Below are 26,466 nucleotides of genomic sequence, written 5' to 3'. Positions count from 1 at the left end.
TCTTTTCACACAAGGCTGTGTTAATCTGTTTTGGATGATGGCAGCGTGGTTTTTATTCTAGAAAACTTGGCTTTTCATTCTCAAAACAAACAAACAAACACACACCGCAGATTACATAATTTACAGTTAGGATAGAAGAGTTAACTGTTCAAGGTTTAAAGTTCATATTTCATACCGGTGAACGAATCCAGTCACGATTCGTTCACCGGTATGAAATATAACAACACGTATCGTTATGGTGCTTTAATAGCAATTTGCTTATGAATCCAAGCTACTCGTAGATGAATATACCCTTTATTTGTACGGTTATTTTACAAACATCCGAATCTTTCTCCTCAAGACAAACAGAAGAAATTGGCACGGATGTAAACAAGCTCGCTGCCAATATTTGATTTTCAAAAAGGCTTCTAGGAAGTTGGATGCAATGTGAGACCGAAAACTATTTACCGCATTTCTGTCTGGAAAACTGACGCAGTGGTAACGCCTGACCATGTTTCTCATCTGTCAATATTGGTTGAGTAAAGGCAGACCCGGCCAAAACTTCTTGAATGTGTTTACTCTGCTGCGAGTTCACAGAATTACTTTTTAACTGTAGATGTTAGGAAATCAACTTCAGCAATATTCGCTGGACTTGATCTTACAATTGAGTTTCGTGTGGCAGACATGCCATCAGAAAGCCCAATTTTCTAGGGCGGGGCGCAGTCTTTTCGATGTTCGTTCAATTTCAAATAACAAGTATAAAATATTTTCGCGTCTGGTTACTGCTGAAAAAAATAAATAAAATAAAAGTGCTGGAGAGTTTCAACTGTTGCCGGAAATTAATTTATTTTAATTCTGCTCCTAGATTTCTGTATTTCATTTCAGGTGCACATCCACTTCAAATAAAAAGTATCCTTGTTCCACACAAAACTGTGTGGTAAGACGTAGATCCTTTTTGCCATTTTATGTGACTTTTCATTTTCATTAATGATAAAATCATATTTCAGTAATTTATAAATTATTGGAAGGTAAGCTGTTATTTCTGAGGACTTTAGGAGTGATCATGTCAGGTTTTGTGGAACTGGTCAAATGGCATTGAAAGAATTAGCGAACAGACAAACATGTGCGTGTGTTTTAAGCACCAAAGCCACTGTGGCTATGGGGTGTCAGTATATACAGACTGTCTATAAATTATTCACCTGATTATGAAGCTCGATTAAAATTTTATTGTAATAGGTATTGTAAAACGGTTTTATATAATTAGAAAAGCAACTCACAAATTTCTTATCACACGGGTACCTTTGGGAGTACTTAGAATGTCAAGATAGTAGCCGATTTCATTTCATGTGTTTTTAAGTGTCTCTTGAGAAATAGAAGTCACTGCCTGTTCAATCCAGTCTTTTAACTCTGTGACGTAGTTAGCATTTTTACATACACCTTGTCCTTAATATGTAGTCCCATACATAGAAATCCATAGGTGTGATATCCGGGCAACAAGGAGGCCATGGAATGGGACCATCCCGTCAGATCCATCGGTTAGGAATTTTTAATTGAGGAAATTGCGCACATGCAAGCTTTAGATCACTGTCACAGTGTTTTCATGGAAATAAAATGGCACAATAACTTGGCTGAAGGACAGTGCGCACCACACATTTACCTTGCGACTCTCACGCTCGCGTTCACGAACTGAGTGGGGACTTTCAGATCCACCATATGCGACAATTGTGTCTGTTAACTTTCCCAGACAGGTGGAATGTCGCTTCATTACTGAAAACAAAACGACAATTTTCAGAAAGTGGCCATTTCGTCTATAAAGTTGAGAATGTGAACAGCGAATTTTTCTCTCGTTGGGGTTTGTCGTGAGACTTAATTTCCTGGACAATTTGCACTTTGTAAGCATAAAGTTTCAATCTCTTGCGAACCACTCTGTGCAGCGTTCTTCGCGTAATTTGCAGCTGCAGGCGGATAGATTTTGTCCGGCTTGTGTATCTGCAGCTTGTCCGGCGGATAGATTTTGTAGGACTTCGGGTAAACACTTTCTGAATTTCCGAAACTTTATCTGCAGATACACTAGGCCTACCCGCTCCTTCCTGGTGCAATACACTGCCGGTTTCTTGAAAATTTTTCAACCATCGCCTCATTGATTGTTCCGTAGGTGGATATTTCTGGAATTTCCGTTGAAAACAACATCTCTTTACAGCCGCTGGAGATTTGGTATCCCACACACACAACTCGCAAATTGCTTTCTCCTGCACTGTTGTCATTTTAATACTGTACTGTCGCACTGCTTGCTGGGACCAAGGCTACAAACCGCACGAGAAAAAAACTCATTGAGTTGCTTTGATAACTGCAGAAAAACATTTTAAGATACCTATTACAATAAAATTTTAATCGAACTTCATAATCGGGTGAATAATTTATAGCGTATGTTGCCTGTAAATTGTGCTATTCGATGGGTGTTGTACCTGTCTGCTGTACGAAAAACTCGATTTCGGGAAGATGAAACCATGCTGCCCTCACCTCAGATCGACTAACTCAGCCACGTTGTGAAAAAGGCCAGTAAAAATTCTTCGCGTCATGTCTAGCATTTTGGATTCTGTTCCTTATATCGCATAAACATAAATTAAATTGTTTTATTGGGTTAAATTTTCTCTGATCAAGTAGAGAACAACACTAGAACAAGTTCAATACCTGCCAGTTGGGTACTCTCGGCTTAAACATCGTCTGAATAGCGAAAGTTCAATTTGATCAGCGTACTTCACCCGAACTACCATCAGCCTTACAACGTATAGCACATTGCGTTTACTAATGCATTGGATAAAGTTCTCCGAGTTTGGTAAACAATTACAAACAGTTAATGAGCTCAAACACTCAAAGAATCCCAAGGGGAGGTTGGGATAGGGAAGGGGAAGGGAGCTCTGTTCGATGAATAATGGTCTACTTCCCTTGCACGCCTACATCAAATGCCCATCAGCTTAAGATTCCGTAAAATTTGACGCATTACTCAGCCCGACAAGCGACCATTACCGATATCTGTAGGTTCAAGTGTGAAGCCAACCCTCTTGTCATGTCTTTTATTATGTACGCCCGAGTAGCCGCACGCGCAACTCGTGGTTTGGACATTTCTCTCAATGCTTCATGTCTGGCATCCTTTGTGACAAAGACACCGCGTGATGCGGACTTAAACAGTTTGTCTTCACGAAGAGCCAGGGTTAGGGAGATAAAGTGTTGTCGGGGGGGGGGAAGGTAAATCCATTATATCTAATTGCAAATTACTTAGGAGAAAACGTTAGGACGCGTCAGCTTTCTGCTTATTCATGCTAATGGAGAATAAAATAAAGATTTCATAAACTCGGATGTCGGGATAAATTGAAATTTCTGTGTGCTGGAACTTGCAAACTGGAATGGACACAGCGACATCCGGGCTCCATTTACAGTCGCCATATTGCATTTATAATGAAGTAATGTATTGTGTTGAAAACTGGCGTATCGGTCAAGTCACTTTTGGAGAATTTTAAATAAAGCTAATTAGGATATTTGCATCAGTGCGTGTTATCTTTGTTCACTGTGGTGCTAGCAGTTGAAATTTCGGAGAAATTTAGGTATGTACTGTGAGATAGGTTAAGAATGCAACAAACTCTGTTGGATGGACGTTGATGCTGCTTTAAATGGCGTGTGTGTGTCAGGGAAAAGAGTTGGGTAGCGATGAGATAGCGCAGGTTCATCCTTTATGACTGTCTACGAAGAGGGAGTGAAGGGGATTTCTTGAAGAATCCTTGAAAGTATTTCCGATAAAAGTTTCGGAATTTTGAAGAAAGATAAGCGAGGTTAGCCGAACATAAACACAGACAGTTGGACGGAGAGAAAAGAACAGAAAGAAAAAAAAAGGAAATTTCTAGCGAGTGTTTTATATATTGAAAACAAAGGAAGGTTTTGTTGTTGGAGTTGTCTTGAAGGCAACCCAAAGGGAGCGTACCAAAAAAAAAAAAAAAAAAAATCGAAAGCTTTTGTTTAATATTAAATAAAAAGTTTTCTGCAGACTTAAATTTAATAATTCATTATATTAAAAAGCATAAAATACTATTGTTCAGATGAGAAAGTCGGCGCTTTAATAAAATAATATTCCTCATAAGTGTATATTCCGCCTACACAGCGCTACAAAAAAGTAATGAGATTGAATTTAATATATATATATATATATACAGGGTGTCCGAAAAGTCTGGAACCAATGGCAAAAATACGTTTTATTTTACAACTGAAAAATGGCATTAACACCTGATGAAAGGGTGGAGATAGTCCTTGTTAGTGGTCGTCAGGGATGGACCCAGAGGAAAGTGATGGACTAGTTTAATGCTAGACATCCTGAAAGGAATCCAGTAACGCACAGCGCAGTTGGGAAACTGGTGAAGAAATTTAAAGAGACTGGATCTGTCGCCGATAAACCTGGATGTGGTCGCCCTTCTTGTAAGTGAAGACACTCGAATTGGAGTGACTGCTAATTTTCATGCCAGCCCACAGAAATCCGTCAGACTTACCAGTGCTGAAATCGGAGTGCCCGGGAGTACGGTGTATGATATTCTGTAAAAAGAAAAATCCGAGATCTTCTTCATCTCTTAGAGCGAGAATTACCAAGCGCTGTGCTGCTGTCGATCCCAATATGAAGAGAAGAATCCAATCAAACATGGTACACTGGCTGAGAAAATGCGTGGAGAGTCAGGGTGGACACATATTGTGAATGAGAGTATGCATACTTAGTGTAAATCCTATTGGTAATATCGAAATATTGCCAATTTGTTGTGAGGGCGAGATCCTGTCCCTGGCAAACACGACTGAATGGTTTAATTGTTTTAATGAGGGCAGAAAGAGAGGGAGATGGCTCAATACAAACCCAAAATGTGACGCTAATATCATATACCACATGTGGCTTAAGGTAGCCTGACTCCACAGTGACACTGTCGCTGATAAATCCTATCCAACGACCGCACGTTATAAGGGAGTGTGTAGAAAAGCGAGCTTCAGCGAACTAACCCAGCAACGTCGCGGTTGCCAGCGTCTTAAAGAAAATCTATATGCGAAGTTGCAATCGAATATTTTCCCAGGTTTGGGATATGTTCCGTATGTCACTGTTGCTTAAGTTTTAGAAAGGGTAGTTCTCTCCCTGTGATATTAAACTGTTACCTGCGAGATCTTTTATTTTTTAACTTGTGATTTTCTCTCTTTTCATTTTTATAAAAATATTACTTTTAGATCGATACGTGATTGTGTTTTGTTTTTTACACCTGCATGAATAGTTCTAAAGCTGTATAATTTTATAATCTATATGAAGCCTCTAGCTAGTCCCAACTTTCACAGACCAGAGAAAACTGTACAGCAATATCTGCAAGTCCACCGAATGATCAGACTGCATATTCTTTTGCAAAGGTTAGACTCTTTAGAACAGAAAAAAAAAAAAAAAAAAAACTACTGCTTTCTCGGAAAGGCAATATGGCTACCCTGACAAACTTGGCTCACAAGCTTTGGATTTATCACGTAACGAGATTTACTACTTTCCCCTTTTCCTGCCTCATTGATGATCACGCTTATTTCCTGTCAACTGACAGCCCTCGCTGCTGTCACCATCTCAAAAACCAACCGGCTTTTGTCGGCCATAAATGACATTTCGCCGACCACAACTACCGGATTTCACCAAATACCACAATTTATCGTAATTGTGTTAGAGTTTTCCGTATTATCGATGCTCTTCTGAGCATCTTTAATAGGGTTCTACCTTCCCATGGTTTGCCACCATTACGGAATATTTACTCTAACCAGTCCCTAAAGTACAGTTACCCAATTTTGCAATCCACGACGTTAAACAAACTCGTTGGCTAACACCAGCGAGATCTCGAATGCTGTCAAGTACTTGGACTTCCAGGCTACACTGGTTAGAAGTTATTTACCTGCCTAAAATCTTTGCTGCCGGCGAGAACCATTTTCTCTGAGGAAAATCAACAGTTTCGCAGGGGCTGTCCAAGTTGTAGTAGTAGTAGTAGTGGCACATGATGCAAGAAAGCAAGTGTAGGAGCTTATGCAGCATCAGCCAAAAAAAAAAAAAAAAAAAAAATCACACCATTCCCTCCAAATGCCTGTCCAGTTCCTCCTTAAATTTATTTAACCTATCAACTTCCACAACGACAGATGGAAGTTTGTTCCAGCAATTAACCACCCGCTGGCTAAAGGCAAATTTCTGCACATCTATTCTACATCTGTCTTTTCTTAATTTGAATTTTTGCCCCCTTAGATTCGTAATCTGAACAAGTGGAAGGATCCCATCAGAATTCAGCGTGCTCAATCCATTCAAGGCCTTATACACCTCAATCAGATCACCTCGCAGGTTCCTAGTCTCTAACCGCTTTTATCCTTTTATCAATTTGCAGAACTTAAGCCTCTCTTGGTAAGAGGATTCCTTCATTCCCCTCACCAATCTTGTTGCTCTTCTCTGTACACGCTCAAGCAACTCTACATCCTTCCTAAAATGAGGCCTCCAGACCTGTACGCAGTACTCAAGGCGTGGCCTGACCATTGCCTTATACAGAGGGACAATCACCTCCTTTTCCCTGCTAGCAAAATTCCTATATATCATTGACAAAAACCCATGACCTGCCTGTCTGCATTGCTCAGAAAACTTCATATCTGACTGCACAATTACTCCCAGGTCTTTTTCATTTTCTACCACCTTAAGTGTAGTATCACACAGTTGGTACGTTTCTCTGGGGTTACTTCGACCCATATGCAGTACTTTGCATTTGTCAAGGTTGAACTTCAGTTGCCACTTCTTAGCCCATCTGCCCAAATTATCTAGATCCTGTTGCAGTAGCACACTGCCATTACTGTCATTAACAACCATGCCAACATTTGTGTCATCTGCAAACTTCGACATTAAGCCTGATATACCTTCATCAATATCATTAATAAATACACAAAACAACAGTGGACCCAACACCGAACCCTGTGGGACTCCACTAATAACATTAGTCCACGAAGAGCAGCACCCATTGATTACCACCCTCTGTCTTCTCCCACTTAACCATCCTTTTATCCATTGTAGCAACTTACCCTTAATACCATTCTGCTCCAATTTGTACAGTAGTCTTCCATGCGCAACAGTGTCAAAAGCTTTCCTGAAATCCAAGTATATGATATCATAATTATTTTTTGCATCCAGTTCCTTTGTGACCACATCATAATAACCAATCAAATTTGTCAGACAAGACTTTCCCTTAACAAACCCATGCTGTGTTTGAATTATTGCTGAAGTCTTGTCTAGATGATCCTGCAATGCATCTTTAACCAGTGACTCCATTATTTTACCCGGAACAGAAGTTAAACTAACTGGTCTGTAATTACTCGTGTCACCCTTCGATCCACCTTTGTGAATTGGCGACACATTTGCACATCTGCAGTCCGTGGGAACCTCCCCTGAGTCCAAGGATGCTCTCATAATTATGGCTAAGGATTTGCTTAGTTGCTTTGCCGCCTCCTTTAAAATAACTGGATAGATCCCATCCACCCCAGGTGCCTTTCTTATGTTTAACTTCAACAATTTCTCCTCCACTTTACTCTCAGTTATTACAAAATCATTAAGCACACTGCTACAATTTGATAACCTTCTTCCATTTTCAAACTGTAATAATTCCTCATGTGTGAATGTAGATGCAAAATACTCATTCAGTTTGTTTGCTATCTGAGCAGGATCATCAATAGTCGAACCATCGATGTCAAGTGGACCAATCATATTCATCCCCTTCCTTTTAGAGTTTATATAAGTAAAGAAATCCTTGCTGTTTTTCTTAGCATCTTTTGCCAAAGATTTCTCGTAATGTGCCTTCACCTGCCTAACCGCCTTTGTGACCTGATTACAGACTAGCTTATATCTGCCACAGGCTTCTGCGTCACCTGATAATTTATATGCATCCCATGCATTTTTCTTCTCTGTCACGAGTCTCATTAGTTCATTTGATAACCATTTAGGCCTAAACCTTGAACGATATTTCTTAATCGGTATATAAAGTCTAGTAGCTTCCACGATTAATTCTTTGAATGCTTCCCACTTAGAATTTACTGTTTGTAACATCGTCAGTTGATCCCACTGTACAGAATTTAAAAACTGTCTGAGACCACTGTACTCCCCTTTACGGAAGCAAAAACCCTTTCCTTTACCCCTGACGGTAGTTACCTCTTTGAGTAAATCCCACTTCAGCACACTGTGATCACTGCCACCTAGTGGTTCCTTTATCTGCAAATTCGTAATACACGAATGATCACTGCTGATAACCAGATCAAGAGTGTTACTTTCTCTGGTTGCCTCTCGAACATGCTGCTGCAGAAAACAATCATCCAATAAATCCACAAAAGTCTGACTAGTGTGTGAGTGACCAACCCACAAGTTCCAGTCAATATCTGGGAAGTTAAAATCCCCCATTATAAGACATTCTGATTTACTGGCCCACTCTATTTCTCTGTACAATTGTTCATTGTACTCATTCAAGTCATTTTCCTTTCGCAGTGCTTATCTCACACCAAACTGACTCAACAGAGCACTGTTCATCTATATTAACTGGGTGCACTTCCTTTGATTTTATGGTTTTCTTAATTAACAGCATAACACCCCCTCCCTTTCTGTCCTGTCTATCCTTTCTGTACACATTGTACTCCCCAAATTCCAGTTCTGCATTCCTTATATCTTTGTGACACCACGTCTCTGCTATCCCAACAATATCCGCCTTTGAAGTCTCTCATGAAGTTCTCTCAGGTCTTCTGTTTACCCCCATTCTACACCATGTGTTTGAAACTACGCAGATATTATGAAGTCAGTTCCTTTGATAGCCTAAAATACCCGCCCAGAAATATGTGGCGCAATATGGTCTAAGTTGCTGTTACACCTAAATTCCAACAAGAACAGAAACCGTGCTTATTTTCCCACAAAATAATAACTTAGCACAAATGAGTCTGATAATACAACGAGCACATCGCCTAGCGTTATAGCTCATAGAGTTGCTTTTTGCACCGTAGACCTGTACCTGGATAACCTTCCCTCCCACCTCCATCATCGCTTTCTGGATCTCTTCAACCTGTTGCCTCAAACTGTGGCAGAGCAACGGGATTCCACCATTGGAGTTTAAACAATGCCCATTAAATCAATGCTGATTTCTGAAAAAAATTTATCTACGGGGCTTATGAATAACTAAACAGTTTCCTCGCCAGTGATATTCCTCTACAAAGAGAATTCGCACATTTATACAGGTCCATATTTACGGCTTACTGTAATTATTCCTGTGATAAGTAGTGTTAGGTGTGCTCACAACTATATGATCTTGTTTTCTGAAATGCAACTCGGACCCTTACTCTGCTAGACCCTTACCTTGCTCAATATCAATATACACTTTAGACGCTGGGCTACATGATTGAATAACTGAACCTTTTAGTGCCAGTTTGATTGCAATACCACATAAGAAATATTTTTGAAAATGAAAATGTAGCGTAAACCTTGCGCAACAGATGGCGTAATGTTTACAAGAATGAATATGAGCGTTAAACAGTTATTCAAGATGGCGATGACCATGTAACCTTATCAAAAGAGAACCTTATCACTTTAAGTTGTGTTTCTGAAAATACAGGGTAATCATTTTAAATGATAGCTCATGAAAATGCGAATAATTTCGAGTAAAAAAGTATTACGCACGTAATCTGTAAGTCGCTTTCTCGCAGATTTAGAAGCTGTCGACAGATAGTGACAACCTGTAAAACTATGAATGTGCATGTGGAGTGAAAGCAATAAATGAGCATAGCGATCGGCACAGACGGGCGTTTGTTCATGGTGGAATATTAACTCAAAGCAGAGTCCTTAAAACTAAACGTTATTGTGAAAATGTTTAAGGAGACCGGGAATGTGAATGTTATGGGTCGTGTTCGCAAGTCGCAGTAGTTTTCATGCAATGGTAAGAATATTAAAACTGCTTTCGTGTAAGGCGCATGCGATACAGCAACTTTTGCCACCAGACTGTGGATGATTAGTCGACGAAGTCCCCAGATATTAGGCTAAATTCTATACTCCAGTTAAGCCTAGTTTCATCTGACTGTGTATTTAAACTCTCGAGATATTCTTCTGGGTTCTCCAATATAACATCAGTGGTACATTGACATTGTCCATGGATTCCTGGGGCACCTCACTGAAGAAATTATTAAAGCGTGATTGCGCAAGATAGCTCAAAAGGTCCTTCACGTAAATCACTGGTCTGCACGCGATGGCCACCCAACATGTGTAGAAGTGTCTTCGAACATTTTTCTTTGTCTTAGTTATGTTGTGATCATGGTGATGAAGATTTTCAACAATTTTTTTGGAAGAAAATAATTAAAGTCAGAGAATAAAGAATGTTGCTCATAAATGTCTGGCCTCTAGCACTCTTTTATTTGAAGTTATTTGTATTTTCATGGGTTCTCATTTAAAATGATTATCCTGTAAGGTGAACATGAGTAAAAGAAGGCAATGAACATTTCCAACTTATGTCGTTGCCAAGATTGTAAAATGCAGTTCTCTCTTTCCATAAAACATATATACCTTACGTGTCATATTATATATGATAAGTAAGACCGAGATTAAGATTACAAGATTGAGAATTAAGATAAGAATATATAAAATATATATATAATTAATGGAAAAATTCACTCTTCTTTTTGCTTTTGTTAATGTAGCACCTTCTAGTATATTTATATGGCATTTGGTTTTTATTTGATATTTTTCTAGTCGTACAACAACATTACAAGGTGGAAAGTCGAGACGAGTTCGTGATGAAAGGAAACACAGCTGTGCTGCAGTGTGTCGTTCCAGAAACTCTCAAGGAGTTCATCCATACCGAGGCGTGGGTCAGAGAACCGGCCGAAGTTATCGACGCACACCGAGGTGAGTGAGATTCCCACTGCAACTCGATAATTTTAATTTCAGGAGCCTCTGCAGCCATAAAGCAGTGGCGGTAGTTGGAGAGACAGATAGGGAGAGCGAGTTTGACAGAGAGCCGGGATTAGTCTTGTAAATATCTCATGTAAACCCATTACGGCAGAAATCTGGGCTGTCAGCTTTGTTTGCTCACTTAATTATGGACCTACGGCCTGTTCAACAGTTGGTTTATTTACAAATCTAATCATTCACGTGACCAACGTACACGTATGTTTGCACTGGGAATCATAATTAAATTGCGCCAGCTATTCTTTTGCGACACATCTCTAATTCCTCGTATCGCCTCCATAACACGCCTGAAATTGCCCATTACATATGGTTCTTGCCCCAAGCTGCTTACACACACATACAATCCATCTCTCTCTCTCGTTCTTTCTACTCTCAGGCCGTATTTATTTTGCGCATCTTTTAAAATGTCCGAATTTCTAATGCATTATATGCACGAACGCACACATAGCGTTTCATTTTCTTCAAGTGGTTCTCAATTCACAAGTCGTAGAAAGTAATTAAAACCACAGCATATGCAGAACTCGGTTGCAATCTAACCTGATTTCAGTTCCTTCACCATCGGTAATTCGTGTTCAGTTGTGGAATCAGTTTAGGATAAACGTTGTGAGGTTAATGAAATATTACAAAACAAACGTTCTGTCTGGGAATAAACTACCGGTAAATTAATCTGTGCAAAGTAGTTCCATACTTCGCGCATTCTCTTGAAGATCTAAGAAGAGTGTACCAAACTGACATACAAGATCGAGCAGCATCGTTAAAGGAGATAGATTTAGAGTGTTTTCCTTTGCGAATTTTCCATAAGGGACTAATTCTTGCTTGACGCGAAAATCTTCCTGCAGTTGTGTATTCCATCATGAATTAGAAATACCTAAAATTAGAGGCAGAATTAGCAAAGGTGCAAGTTAACCAGCGTGTGAAAACTTAACAGCGAGAGATCAGCGGGGCAATGATAGGCCATATCGCGGGGTCAGGGATATGACCTGTCGCCTGCCAGGAAGATTATTGCTGGTCTTCTGTGAGAGGTACAAAACTGAAAAAAAGAACAGGAAAGAGGAACGTGATCCGAGTGAATTTAGACATCAAAATCTAGACGAGGAATTTCGCTAATTTTGGCGTAAATTAAATCGGATGTTTTTGGCAGTTCCTTGTAACAAAATTCACTGTTTGACAAAGACCAACACGAGGGTTTCCTTGATCATTATTAACCTACAATCGTAGCCTAAGATTGCAGTTCAAAAGAGGATTACGGAAATAAATAAATCCCAAACATTATGATAGGGAATTCGATATTAGTCACCGAAGTATCCCGAAAATTAAGTTCAGAAATGTCACCTGATGGGGAGCTTATAACAGATATATAATAATACCAAAACTGCACTGATAAAAACAATTAGTAGATCACAGCATGTGCGAACGATATTTGCGCGTAAATATGAATATGCGTTTCCATAATGTTCCGATCAGTATGTGTCAAAAACGTACAAAGCAAATCCAGAGTGAACATTAATTATGATTATGCAGGACAATGACGCGTCAGAACTAAAGAACGGAAAGCTTGTATATTTCTAAGCTTGTGGATATCGAATTTAGTATGGTGCATTGTTCCCTGCAACTCAAGCAGCATGTTTCTCACCTGCGATTCATCGATAAAATTAAGGTATCGATGAGGTGTAGTTTCAGTTGCAACTCTGTATAAATGCTGTTTCCCGTTTATTAGGTGTCACTAAGCAATCCGAACTAGCTTCAATACGTTCTTTCGATAGCACCCCAGACGTGCTCGATGGGATTCAAGTCGGACGAGCGGCAGACCAATCCATACGAACTCTACTCTCATCTTTTAACATATCGTTGACAAGCTGTGCCCTACGGAGTTGAGGGTTATCGTCCATGAAAACTCTTCACCAGCAAAGACAAGGACCGTGGGGTCGCCGGATCTCATACCTATACGTGGATGCAGTTAAAATTCCGTTCCTGACGATGTGAATGTCTATACGACCAGAGAAACAATGCCATCCTATACCAGTAATCCACCTCCACCAAACTGTGTTCCTGTATGCAGCACAGATGTTTCGGTTTTCTCTTTCACGCCATCAGGACCCGATGAAAATTCGACTTCAGGCTGTATTGGAATTATCTGTGAAGAGTAGTAGTAGTCTCTGAAGATATTTAGTAGTGGCATGTGATGCAAGAAAGCACTGTATGAGCTTATGCAGCATCAGCCAAAAAAAAAAAAAAAATTTCACACAACCATTTCCTCTAAATGTTTGTCCAGTTACTCCTTAAATTTATTTAACCTATCAACTTCCACAATGACAGATGGAAGTTTGTTCCAACAATTTACCATCTGCTGGCTAAAGGCAAATTTCCGCACATCTATGTTCTACATCTGTCCTTCCTCAATTAGAATTTATGCCCCCTTAGGTTCGTAATCTGAACAAGTGGAAGAATCCCATCAGAATTCAGCGTGCTCAACCCATTCAAGGCCTTATATACCTCAATCAGATATTGCCATTTCTCGCCAGGTCCAATTATGATGTTCGAATGTCACACTCTTCTGCTCCTACGATTTCGGGCACACACCGTAGGCCTTCTCACATAAATTCCGTGTATGTGCAGAAGGTTTCGCATGGTTTGGATTTACATCCTTGTCCCTGTCACTGCTACTAAATGTCCGAGTAGCTGGGTAGCGTTGAAACTTCGATTGAGACCTGCCAGGAGGGGAGGGTAGGGGTGAGGGAAAGAGAGAGATATCTTGCCTCGGCTTTGTTGATAATGTGACCCTGACCTGGACGATCTAAGAACGATCTGAGTTTCTTGGAACTTATTCTACAACCTGCTGATGACACTTTGGTTTTTTTTTTTTTTGCCCCTGCAGTTGGAGGAAGTGACCATCCCGCCTCCATTCTCCCGATTGACTCTCCAAACTGTAGACTCGAGTCAGTTCATCTGAAATGACATTTTCAGATTTTTCCCTACGATAATCAACAGCTGCGCGTTATCTTTTCTAGCTTTTATCTATATATTTTATGAGGTGTTGGGGTATTTAAAGAAACAGTCTCATGCCTTAATTTGGAAGTTCTGAGCCTGTATTTGTTGGCGAATTTAGTAATTTACTTCTGCACATCAGTCCGTTAACGTAAAGTTGCCTTTTCGTATTTCTCAGCTTTAATAAACTTCTGTAACTCTGAAGATATTTATATTTAATTAAAGAGAAGACATCACCTTCTTTTTACATGAGCTGTTATTACACAGAACTTGATAATCAGAGAGAGAGAGAGAGACCTGTCGATGATGTGAGGAATTTTTAATGGTATTTTTCACACGTGGCTGAGTTAGTCGGTCTTATGCGAGGGTAGCATGATGTTTTCTTCTGGAAACTCGGTTTTTCGTCGGGCAAACAGCAAATTGACCAACGCAATTTAAAGACATTATATAAGGCGCAATATGGCCTAAGTTCCTGATGTGCCTAAAACCTTACAACAACTAACTGATACGATAAATCAGTTACAGTTCGAAGTTACTGACAGGCAGATATATATTCATGAAGAACCTAAATCCTGAGGTAATAAATATTGAGTTCGGAAAAAACTTAGGAAAAGATAAAAGTCTCTTTCTTACTATTTTTTGCCTTACATAACAGAACTGAAACCATTCAAGAGATTTCATTATGCTTGATCAGGTGTAGGAATTAATTTTTATTAGGAAAGTTTCTTTGATAATCACAATAAAAGGATTACCTGTTATTATTTATTTTTTTCTTTTTATTTCTTTCCATATATATGAGCTACATCGTTTGATATCTTTATCCGGTGACAACAAAAATTCAGGGCGAGCAAAAATATATTGAGCTTAAAAGCTTAGTTTAAAAACAAATATATAAATAAATAAAATAAATTTTTCTGTTTATACTCCGGCACGACAACCAAGTCAGTAGAGTTTACAATAAATCGTCAATACAAATATTTATCGTATTTAGTAGTCACGGGCTTGAATTCCGGTCCACTCAAGGAACGCGTGCTACAGTACGCTACCTACAAAAAGTTTTCGAGCTAATGAGGTGTTTTTATGCGTTGATGGTAGCTTATTTTAAACTGATTTTAGTATTAGTATTAGGACGGCTAAACGATGCAGGGAAGAAAAAAATCTATCATTCATACCTTCTCTGTGGCCAAAAAGTGTCTATCCAATTTCGCTTAGGCGCATTATAGCCATAGTATGCGCCATTAAACTCCCATAACAACAACAACCACAACCAATTTCGCTTTGAAATTTACCAAACTGTAAATTTCGACCAATGTGGCAAGACATTAAGTCCAGCAATCGACAACGCACTGCCAGAAGGTAAACTCAGTCTTCTGATCCAAATTTTTCATTTGTGCACCCTGGTTCTTCTCTCTTTTGCCTGAGAAAATTTATCTCCCCGTTCATTTTACTAATTCCCTTTGGAGCCTTATGTACATATCTCAGCCCCCCCCCTCACCCACCCAATCTGGCCCTTCTCTGAATCCTTTCTAAAAGTTCTATGTCTTTTTGGCCTCCAGACCTCAGTACAATATTTTAAATACGATCTTGCGAAGGTCTTGTACTGTATATCATAGACAAGAAACCTGACTTCCTAGCCGCCTATTTACGCTGCGTGAAAAAATTTGTGTTTAACTGATTCGTAACCACTAAGACTTCTTCCCGAACCACTTTTAATTACAAGTATTCCCCTATTTTATAAGTAACTCTTGGATTTCCGTTCCCCAGGTGCAGAACCTTACATTTTGAAACATTAAACTCCAATTACCATTTTTCAGACCTTTTGTGCAACCGATCTAAGTAATTTTCAAGGAAAATGGCCATTAATCGTCCTTCCGACCTTCAAATCATCAGCAAACTTTGGCAACGTCCCATGCACTCTCTCTCTCTCTCTCTCTCTCTCTCTCTCTCTCTCTCTCTTTCTCTCTCTCTCTCTCTCTCTCTCTCCAATGCTGGAGGGAGCACTGCACTGATCCTTGAGAGGTTCCACTTGCTACACTGATCCACCGTAAGGTATGTCTATTTATAACGACTCACTGCCTTCTATCTTTCATCTAGTCCTTGATCCAACGGCTCTTTGCTTTTGGCATTCTTCATGTAATAAGTTTGGTGAGCATGACTGTGAGATGGATTGTGTCCAGGCTGTTATTTTTGTAGATACACCAACTGTTTGTGTGAGGGTTGAAGCTGGAAATAGTGTGCAGTTTTCTTGCACACCTATTGAGTCCTCTCAAAATCCCATACTCAATTTCAAGGAAGTGGTTGAGTTATGTTGGGGATTTGGGTGAATAGATTTCAGAAGCACAGCGATATGTTAATCCTTGGAATTGCTGCTGTAAAGATTACTCTTTGTGTACAATAAACATTATATAGATGCATTTTTAAACAAATTGAGTTTTGAATTTGAGGAGTCAGTTAATACCTGTCTTAACTTCCGAGAGCTGCGCCGTTTGATCTTTCTTTATATGTTTCTTAAATGTTTTGTGGGGGTGGGGCGGGTTCTCGCCAATTGTGGGGGTGTGGGTATTTATTGTGGGGGGTTTTGGGTATTATTGTTTTTCTTGGTTGCCCTAATTTTCTTTATATTTCAATTATTGTAATTTATCCCCTTTTTTATATGTATATCCCCGTAGTCCAATCCTCCCACTTTAGCATCTGACTTGTTTGATCTCAGAAGATTACCTGACTCGAAGGGGACCCTAATTATTTTTAAGTATTTCTCCACAGGATTGGCTGAGTTTCGGAATGACAGACTCCAACACATGAATGTAAAATAAAACAATGTTTATTAACATATCATACAGAAACTAATAATAGTGACTTGTTATTTCATTAACCTTTATATGTGTAAATATCTTGTTCAAACTCAAATGTTTCATCATCCGATATCCTATTCTAATACACATTATTATTCATTATGCTATGGTGTCTCTTCATGTTCTTTACAGGGACTTCAATAGGTCGTGGTATTCACTTTACATAGATTCTTCCAACTCTTCTTCTGAACAGTCTGTATAACAAACCAACAACTACCAGCCAATGAACTGGCTCACAAAACCCTTCAGAGTTCGTGTCTCAATTTGTACGAAAATTTCATTTATTCAATTAGACACCCTTACTGCAATCAGGTTAACAGGAAATATTAATCAATTCAATTTAACATTACCCTTCAGGACCGTTAATCCTCTATACCTTTATATATATATCACTTTTAATTAGCCCCTACTCAAATCAGAAATACTCTCCACAAATCAACTCATAAATAATTCAAAATTCCAACCTTTAACTTCATATATAATATAAAAAAACTTTCCCAACCCTAAACAATTCTCAATTATCTATTATAACCTCTCCTTCCAGCAAGCATTATTATGAGGAGCTTCACTTCAAATTATAGGCTACGTCCGTCTTAAATACATTACACTTTTATACATATATTCATTGCTTAAATCTCCCTCCTTAACTATATATACTTATTTCTCCTAAAGTCCTCTCCTTAATAAATTAGGTACACCTATTTCGGTAAACTCTATAGCACTTACATGTTTGGCCTGGAACTTTCCTCTCTGCTCGGCTTCCTTTCATATCGGTCATTCAGGTACTGGAATGCGGGGGCGCTCATTTGGGGATCTCGGTGATTTATGGTGTCTCCCTACCGGATACTGCACGGCTGGAATCAATCAGGGTCGTATATTCTTTACCGGTCAGCATTTCTTCTTCCGTGGATAGAGGAGTTGTCTAGTAGGTCAATGGTTCGACCACTCATTCGACTGGCTTTGCCTACATAATTTTCAGGGTGTGATTCTTCCTCACTATGGCTTCCATGTTTACAGGTGAACATTCCTACTGGCTGTCGGGATACGCAGAATTCCTATCACTGCTTCCAGCTACCTCAGGGCTGCAGCTATCACCCAAATTAGACTACCGCTCTGCTTTGTATCGTTCTCCAACTCATTCAAATCATCCTCCAGACCGCTCCGAAAACTTCTTCCGACTCCTCCGAAAACTTCTTCCGACTCCTCCGAAAACTTCTTCCGAATGCCCCGAAACTTCTTCCGAATGCCACGAAAGCTTCTCCCTGAATGCCACGAAAACTTCTTCCTAATCTCCCTCTCAAAATTCGCTCCACTTTCTTCCTGGCCAATAGGAGATCTGCGCATCCCTTTTCCTGTGCTCTCATTTGTCTCCTCTCATCTTCCGTGGGCGGGTCTTCTTCCCAACTTCCGTGGCCTAGAATATACGAGAACCATCTAGAACGAGAGGCGGAAGTTCAGGTTAACTGAGAAACGTCACAGCTCTTCCCGTGACCTCACGCGCGCACACCTGGTGACGTCGCCCACCTCTACTAGCGTTCCACTGTGAAATTTCTAAGAGAGCCAACTTAAGTGCTCTTGGCCCTTACTATGGTGCATCTGCCTCTGTCTTAATGGGGATTTGTCACGGTTATTTACTTTTACTGACTCGTCAAAGAATTTCCATACAAACAAACTACAACTAAACAGGGAGTGACTGGAAGGTATTTTTGAATTCCAGAGCTTCTTAACCCATGTTGTTTTTATCAGAAAACCACTATTCGTATTACAGTTAAATTCTCATAATATTTAACAATTTTTATTAATTAATGTAAGGACGGGTCCTTACATAGCATTCCTCTTCCCCTAAAAAAATTTATATTCCATATGTAAATTTTTTTCTTTCTTTCTTTCCTCAGACGGATATGCCTTTATCCCAGATCCACTTAATTGACAGCCAATCTCCTCTAATTGCCTTTCTATACTTTCTAATTACACTCATATACCAGACATTACTTAAACTTATATTAAGCTTCATTACTTACTCCCATCCCATATTTTCGTCGAATACTGCTCCTAGATACATTTGCTGCATCCTGTTTATTTCCTTCAGTTTGTATGCCTTCTCCTCACTGGAAGCTTCAGTTCTGTAACTTCCCAATCCTTCGATTCCTTTAATTTCTGTTGCTCCATTTAATTTGCGATCCTTCTCATCACAGCCATTTTCTCCCCCTTCATGTGTTTTCTCTCCTGAATGTAAACCGACCCTTTCTCTCGTTTCCAAAACTCCCACGTGTAACACCCTCCCCTTTTCTTGGCACTTTCCCTCATTATTCCTATTTGTTTTGGTGTTCTTATTTATTTCCCATTTGTTTTGTGTAACCAGAACTTTATTATCTGTGCTTGCCTTACACCCTTCTAATTCTTCCCCACTAGCTTCCTTTGGAGTTTCCCCTTTCTCTGGCTCATACTGGGCTCTGCCGCCTGCCTTTCGCCTCCTGCCTACTTTTGGACTCGCCTGGGTATTACTGCCGAAGGTAATGCGGCCATTTCTCACATCTATCTTGGCTCTTAACTTCCTTAGTAGGTCCGTGCCTAGTATTGCGTCGTGTCGACGACTGTTTATTCTGTTTGCCACAAAATATGAATGGGCCACCAAGTTATCACACCCCTGTATTCTTACCTTGTCTCTGACAATATAATCGGTGTGAATTTCTTCAGCACCTACCCCCTCCACAAGAAAATCGCGGCAACATCTTATATCTCCCTTATTCGGCCTTTTGCAGTATTTAATGAGGTAGTCCCACATTAAAATAGACCTCGAGGCTCCTGTGTCCACCAGAAACTTACCTGGTACCCCTCCTAAGCTGCCTCTCACATATAATAGGTCGTTTCTACTGCCATTGGCACTTACCGCACCTAAAGAAATGGCCTTTCCTTTGGCGGTGTTTAAGTGTAATGATGGCCTCCCGCAGCGGGCATGTCTAAAAGATCCATGTCTCTTGACTACGGCATTTTTAATGCGCTCTCGTTCATTCCGATACCCCCCTTGTTTTGCGCAATGCCTTTCCTCCCTGTGCTTGTCCATGTTTCTGGGGTTTTTTACGTGTGGGTACCTGTCTCGTTCCCAATACACTTCCCTTTCCCAGCTTTCTTTAGCACCCTGTTTCACTTTGCAGTAGCGGGTCCAATGGTCTGAGTTCTGGCACTTATAACACCATTTTCGACTGCTATCCTTGTCTCCCCCCTCGTTTGTTCGTGAAACTATACCCAATCTTTGTTTTACTTCCGTTTGTTGCTGATTTTCTCTAGCATCATTGCTTAAAGAGAGCCTTTCCATCATCCACTCCATCTTTCTTTCGATGCTATTTAAATGTTTAGCTAACCCTTCGATTTCGCTCCCCCACTCCCTCGATTCCTTTCCTGTTTCAGGCTGCTTTCTGTCGGTTATCGCGTTTATCTCCTTTGCCCCCGTATTTCTACTAAAGTTTTCAAGTCTTTCTTCCTCTAATGAGTGTGAGTACGCTTCTGTTAATGTTTCTGGGTTTTTCCTTAGTACTTCTTTTTTAAAACTGTGCCTGAGCCCTGTGATGAACTGCCCAGTTAGTATTTTTTCGAATGCCTGTTTCTCCGATTCCGATGTTTCTGTGTTTAGTTTTAAATTTAGGAGGCGCTGGTGGAATTCGCTTACTGTTTCGCGAGTGGTTTGCGTGTATCCTCCCAACTTTCCTACGCTTGTTAACAAGTCATTCTTTTTCCCAAATAATTTTCTTAATGTCTCAGTGAATCTGTGGAGCGTTACTATTTCTTCTGCCACTGTAGCCTGCCTGTATTTTTCTAATGCCTGTCCTTCTAGTTTAAATTCCCCTATAGTTATGACATCCATATCGCTTAACTCTTCCTTATCCTTAATTAGCTTTAATTTATTAATAAATTTTTCCACTCTTTCACCTGATTCCCCCTTGAATGGTTTCAAATACTTGCTGTATTTGATTTGTCCTGACCCCTTTGCTACCCCGCTTACCATTCTCACCTCCGGTTTTTCTTGGCCTTCATGTTCGTCACTGTGGCCCCCAAAATTTTCGCAGTCCTCGCCGCGTTTCCTACCCTTTCTTGGCATTTTTATTTTATATCTATTAATCTCTAGCTATCAACTTTAACTAATTAATATGTGTGCCGATTAATCTTTCTACAATTCTTTAACTATATTAGATAATCTAATTCAATTTACCATTAACATTTAAATGCTTGATCAATAATCAATTAGTAAAATTTCAACACCCAATAATTATAAAACTTATTAATTTTTACCTATCTATCCTTGAGGTTTCCCTGTCCGGTCTCACTAATTAATTCAATTGTACATAAATAATAATTTCCAGTTCAACGCTAAATCAATACTTGTCTCTAAAATCCACCATTATTTACCTGTTCCATCTAAAATTCATTCAACAATAATCAACTCAGTAATACATATATAATTCTAACTTACGCTTTCTGGCTCGCCAGCTGAATTTTTTCTATCAGTTTCAGCAACTGGATTGCATGTATATATACATGTAAATATATTTTCCTGTCGTTCAGAACTCAGCCTTCCGTTGTGCAGAATTATCCTGGCTTTCGCTCGCCAATTGTGGGGGTCGGAGTGGGTTCTCGCCAATTGTGGGGGTGTGGGTATTTATTGTGGGGGGTTTTGGGTATTATTGTTTTTCTTGGTTGCCCTAATTTTCTTTATATTTCAATTATTGTAATTTATCCCCTTTTTTATATGTATATCCCCGTAGTCCAATCCTCCCACTTTAGCATCTGACTTGTTTGATCTCAGAAGATTACCTGACTCGAAGGGGACCCTAATTATTTTTAAGTATTTCTCCACAGGATTGGCTGAGTTTCGGAATGACAGACTCCAACACATGAATGTAAAATAAAACAATGTTTATTAACATATCATACAGAAACTAATAATAGTGACTTGTTATTTCATTAACCTTTATATGTGTAAATATCTTGTTCAAACTCAAATGTTTCATCATCCGATATCCTATTCTAATACACATTATTATTCATTATGCTATGGTGTCTCTTCATGTTCTTTACAGGGACTTCAATAGGTCGTGGTATTCACTTTACATAGATTCTTCCAACTCTTCTTCTGAACAGTCTGTATAACAAACCAACAACTACCAGCCAATGAACTGGCTCACAAAACCCTTCAGAGTTCGTGTCTCAATTTGTACGAAAATTTCATTTATTCAATTAGACACCCTTACTGCAATCAGGTTAACAGGAAATATTAATCAATTCAATTTAACATTACCCTTCAGGACCGTTAATCCTCTATACCTTTATATATATATCACTTTTAATTAGCCCCTACTCAAATCAGAAATACTCTCCACAAATCAACTCATAAATAATTCAAAATTCCAACCTTTAACTTCATATATAATATAAAAAAACTTTCCCAACCCTAAACAATTCTCAATTATCTATTATAACCTCTCCTTCCAGCAAGCATTATTATGAGGAGCTTCACTTCAAATTATAGGCTACGTCCGTCTTAAATACATTACACTTTTATACATATATTCATTGCTTAAATCTCCCTCCTTAACTATATATACTTATTTCTCCTAAAGTCCTCTCCTTAATAAATTAGGTACACCTATTTCGGTAAACTCTATAGCACTTACATGTTTGGCCTGGAACTTTCCTCTCTGCTCGGCTTCCTTTCATATCGGTCATTCAGGTACTGGAATGCGGGGGCGCTCATTTGGGGATCTCGGTGATTTATGGTGTCTCCCTACCGGATACTGCACGGCTGGAATCAATCAGGGTCGTATATTCTTTACCGGTCAGCATTTCTTCTTCCGTGGATAGAGGAGTTGTCTAGTAGGTCAATGGTTCGACCACTCATTCGACTGGCTTTGCCTACATAATTTTCAGGGTGTGATTCTTCCTCACTATGGCTTCCATGTTTACAGGTGAACATTCCTACTGGCTGTCGGGATACGCAGAATTCCTATCACTGCTTCCAGCTACCTCAGGGCTGCAGCTATCACCCAAATTAGACTACCGCTCTGCTTTGTATCGTTCTCCAACTCATTCAAATCATCCTCCAGACCGCTCCGAAAACTTCTTCCGACTCCTCCGAAAACTTCTTCCGAATGCCCCGAAACTTCTTCCGAATGCCACGAAAGCTTCTCCCTGAATGCCACGAAAACTTCTTCCTAATCTCCCTCTCAAAATTCGCTCCACTTTCTTCCTGGCCAATAGGAGATCTGCGCATCCCTTTTCCTGTGCTCTCATTTGTCTCCTCTCATCTTCCGTGGGCGGGTCTTCTTCCCAACTTCCGTGGCCTAGAATATACGAGAACCAGCTAGAACGAGAGGCGGAAGTTCAGGTTAACTGAGAAACGTCACAGCTCTTCCCGTGACCTCACGCGCGCACACCTGGTGACGTCGCCCACCTCTACTAGCGTTCCACTGTGAAATTTCTAAGAGAGCCAACTTAAGTGCTCTTGGCCCTTACTATGGTGCATCTGCCTCTGTCTTAATGGGGATTTGTCACGGTTATTTACTTTTACTGACTCGTCAAAGAATTTCCATACAAACAAACTACAACTAAACAGGGAGTGACTGGAAGGTATTTTTGAATTCCAGAGCTTCTTAACCCATGTTGTTTTTATCAGAAAACCACTATTCGTATTACAGTTAAATTCTCATAATATTTAACAATTTTTATTAATTAATGTAAGGACGGGTCCTTACAGTTTCCATTCTACCCAATTCTAAAATCCTTGGGTAGAATAAAAATATTTAAGAAAACCTTTTGAACTTGAAATCCATCAATAGTTAATTTAATCTCTCTTTTTCACTTCAAAGTTTAAATAAATCTATATTCAATTAGTACAAACCCCAAGTTTTCTCTCTATGAATATTGTAATTCTTAATATGTTTTTGATTTTCAGGGTTTTTGATATTTCGATTCTTATTGCTTATTGATATTTTGTCTCAGCGTTTTTGACATTATGATTATCAGAGTTTATTTCGATTCTTAGACTCTTTATATATGGATCGTTCTTTTGATATTTTGATCCTTTTTGATACTTTTGATCCTTTTTTGATATTTGATACTTTTGATCCTTTTTTGATATTTGATACTTTTGATCCTTTTTTGATATTTGATACTTTTGATCGTTCTTTATTCTGATTCTTAGCATGCTTGATATTTTGATTCTTAACTTTATATACTAGCGATTATCTAGTGGACAAATAAACTGCTTGATTTTAAATTTCTCTTCTTCGAGGAACTACTTCCTGTCCCTATCAAACGTTCATGTTTCTCCAGAATATCCATAGCGAGAGAAGTCGCAGAATGTAGCACGCGATCGGTTAACCAGATATTGTGATTGTAGCGATAATGGCTGCAAGCGCATTCCTATTCACCCGCTCGTCACACAGGCTGACAACTTTGCCTTCTGGTTATTGGATTCACCTCAGTTCGAGGTTAATAAGCAACGTTACAATTGAAGTGTGCTATCAAACGCTAATGACTTGTACTGCATAATGACACGGAGCGGGTGTCAAAATGTCCCCGTGTCAACTTGTGCATCTGTGTGCGCGATAATGTCATTGTTGCTTGGCGCCTGGAGCTACTCTCAGCAGGTGCCATGGAACGGCTACACAGCCACCCCTTTCCCCGCTAATAAACCACCCAATTGATCTTAGTTCTCAGTTACAGCGACCTTTCCCACAATGGAACTGCCAACAGATCAATAGAACCACGACACTATTGACAAGTCAGTTAACAGTGGCCGGGAATTATCAATTCACAATGTCTATGTGTATGTAAATTAAAGGATTAATTGGTAGAGATTAGGACGTTTCCTCATGGGTGCCTGCCAGTTACAGCAAACGTCCCTGCGCAGTTTTGGAAAATCCAAAATGAAATGAGTAAATCAAAACTCAGTACAGTATCATAATACGAGGTGTGGCAATAAACTTTTCGGACTTCTGCAATAAAAAGAACACAAAGTGAAAGAGCTCAAAAATGGTTATATTTTTATTCAAAGTAATCACCCTGATTGAATGTACTTATTACACCGCTAAAAGTGTCTGAATGGAGTCACAGAAGGCATCCAAAGAAATTATTTTTATTATTATTATTATCTTTATTTTCTCCTAAGAGACACCCGCTTACGGCTATTAACCAGTGTGGGGGTGGGGGTGCACATTCATATATATATACAAATACAAGTTATATACATAATTATCCATTTATAATTTATACATATCATTGTATTAATAAATTATACAAATTATACATTATCTGATTAATTATAATATACATATCATTGCCTTATTTTTACATGACAGGCAGATAGAAAGAGAGCAGAAGCATAATTTGCAATTTGACGAGGAATTAGAGAATGTTCACATCTACACCACTATTTACAGCGAGTTCACAGAAAGATAAGACGTATAATGTAAACATAACAGGAGCATAAACAGTCACGACCAGTTCATTCTTCATTTCCTGCATTCTGTTTTGTTTTCATCTGTGGGCTTCACTCAACGTTTATAGGTGGAATAATGCATTTTGAAACATTTCAGTCCTGTACCTCTTCTCTGTGCAAATCTTTTCTGGGTCTGCTTGAAGATCATTGTACATCTTAATGGTATTAGAAGGAAAAAATCGCCGAAGGCTTCCCAGCTGCGTGAGCGCGCTTCTGATTGGAGGGGATGGTGTCCTATTCGCCCACCTTTGCGTCATGCGGGACCGAGTCAGCAGGTAGTCAGTTTTCGGCGAGTCGAGACTTCCGGTCAGCAGTTTTGCAAGCGTGAGAATGTTCTTGGTGACAATTATGTGATACCAAGGCGTGACGTCCAAGTTGGCATATAAAATGGCTCTTGAAATTGTAAATGGCTGCGTAGTGATCCTGTTTAACCATCTCAGCATCCAGTACTCTAAACCAAGGAAAGCCTTGATGGTAGCATCTGGGGCAGAAGACCAAATCTGAGATACGTAGAGCGGGATGGGGATGGTGCATCTTAAAATACAGGGTGTTTCAGTTAAACGTTTCAGAACTTCTAAGAGGGGTAGGGTACATCCTGACAACTCGAAATCATATACCAATGTGGGGTCGGAAATGCTTTCCTGAAGCGTTGTTGTACACAGAAGCACCATAAAGAAAAGAGACCGTAAGTGAGAAATCGTTTTAATAATACATGAAAAGAAGCAAAAGGTACATGGATTAAAGTAAGTGTTCGAAGTTTCTTCCACGGGCTACAATGCACGCCTCACATCTCCGACGCATGGACATCCGAACATTCTGGAATACTCCAGGCGAATTTCGAATTTCTTCGGCAGCTACTGCGATTCTTGCAACCAGCTCCTCAGCATTGTCAACAGGGGTGTCATAAACTAGCGATTTCATATGACCCCAGAAATAAAAATCAAGACACGATAGGTCGGATGACCGAGCAGGCCAACGCACGGGACCACCACGTCCGATCCACTGTTGACCAAATGTGACATCCAGGTAGTTACGAACATCTCCGCTATAATAAGGCCGCCGTAGCCTAGTGGTTAGGCGCGCGAGTGCATAAGTACACGTGCCTTGAGTGACCGGGGTTCAAGCCCGTGACTGCTGAATACGGTGCTGTTTCT

At 39.6% G+C, this 26,466-nt stretch overlaps 1 protein-coding gene across 1 annotated transcript in view; it reads left to right on the top strand.

Annotated features, from left to right (window-relative positions):
- The window catches only part of LOC150075401 (cell adhesion molecule Dscam1-like), a 316,461-nt gene that overhangs the window by 82,359 nt on the left and 207,636 nt on the right, over nucleotides 1-26,466 (top strand). Inside the window, exon 3 of the mRNA XM_090389299.1 lies at nucleotides 10,763-10,918. Within this exon, the coding sequence (XP_090245425.1) occupies nucleotides 10,763-10,918 (156 nt within the window). The remainder of the gene's footprint in view (nucleotides 1-10,762; nucleotides 10,919-26,466) is intronic.

This window comes from Mastigoproctus giganteus, chromosome 14, assembly GCF_048544385.1.
Source record: "Mastigoproctus giganteus isolate SK-2022 chromosome 14, ASM4854438v1, whole genome shotgun sequence".
Taxonomy (NCBI): Eukaryota; Metazoa; Arthropoda; class Arachnida; order Uropygi; family Thelyphonidae; genus Mastigoproctus; species Mastigoproctus giganteus.
This window is presented reverse-complemented; position numbering and strand designations above follow the sequence as displayed.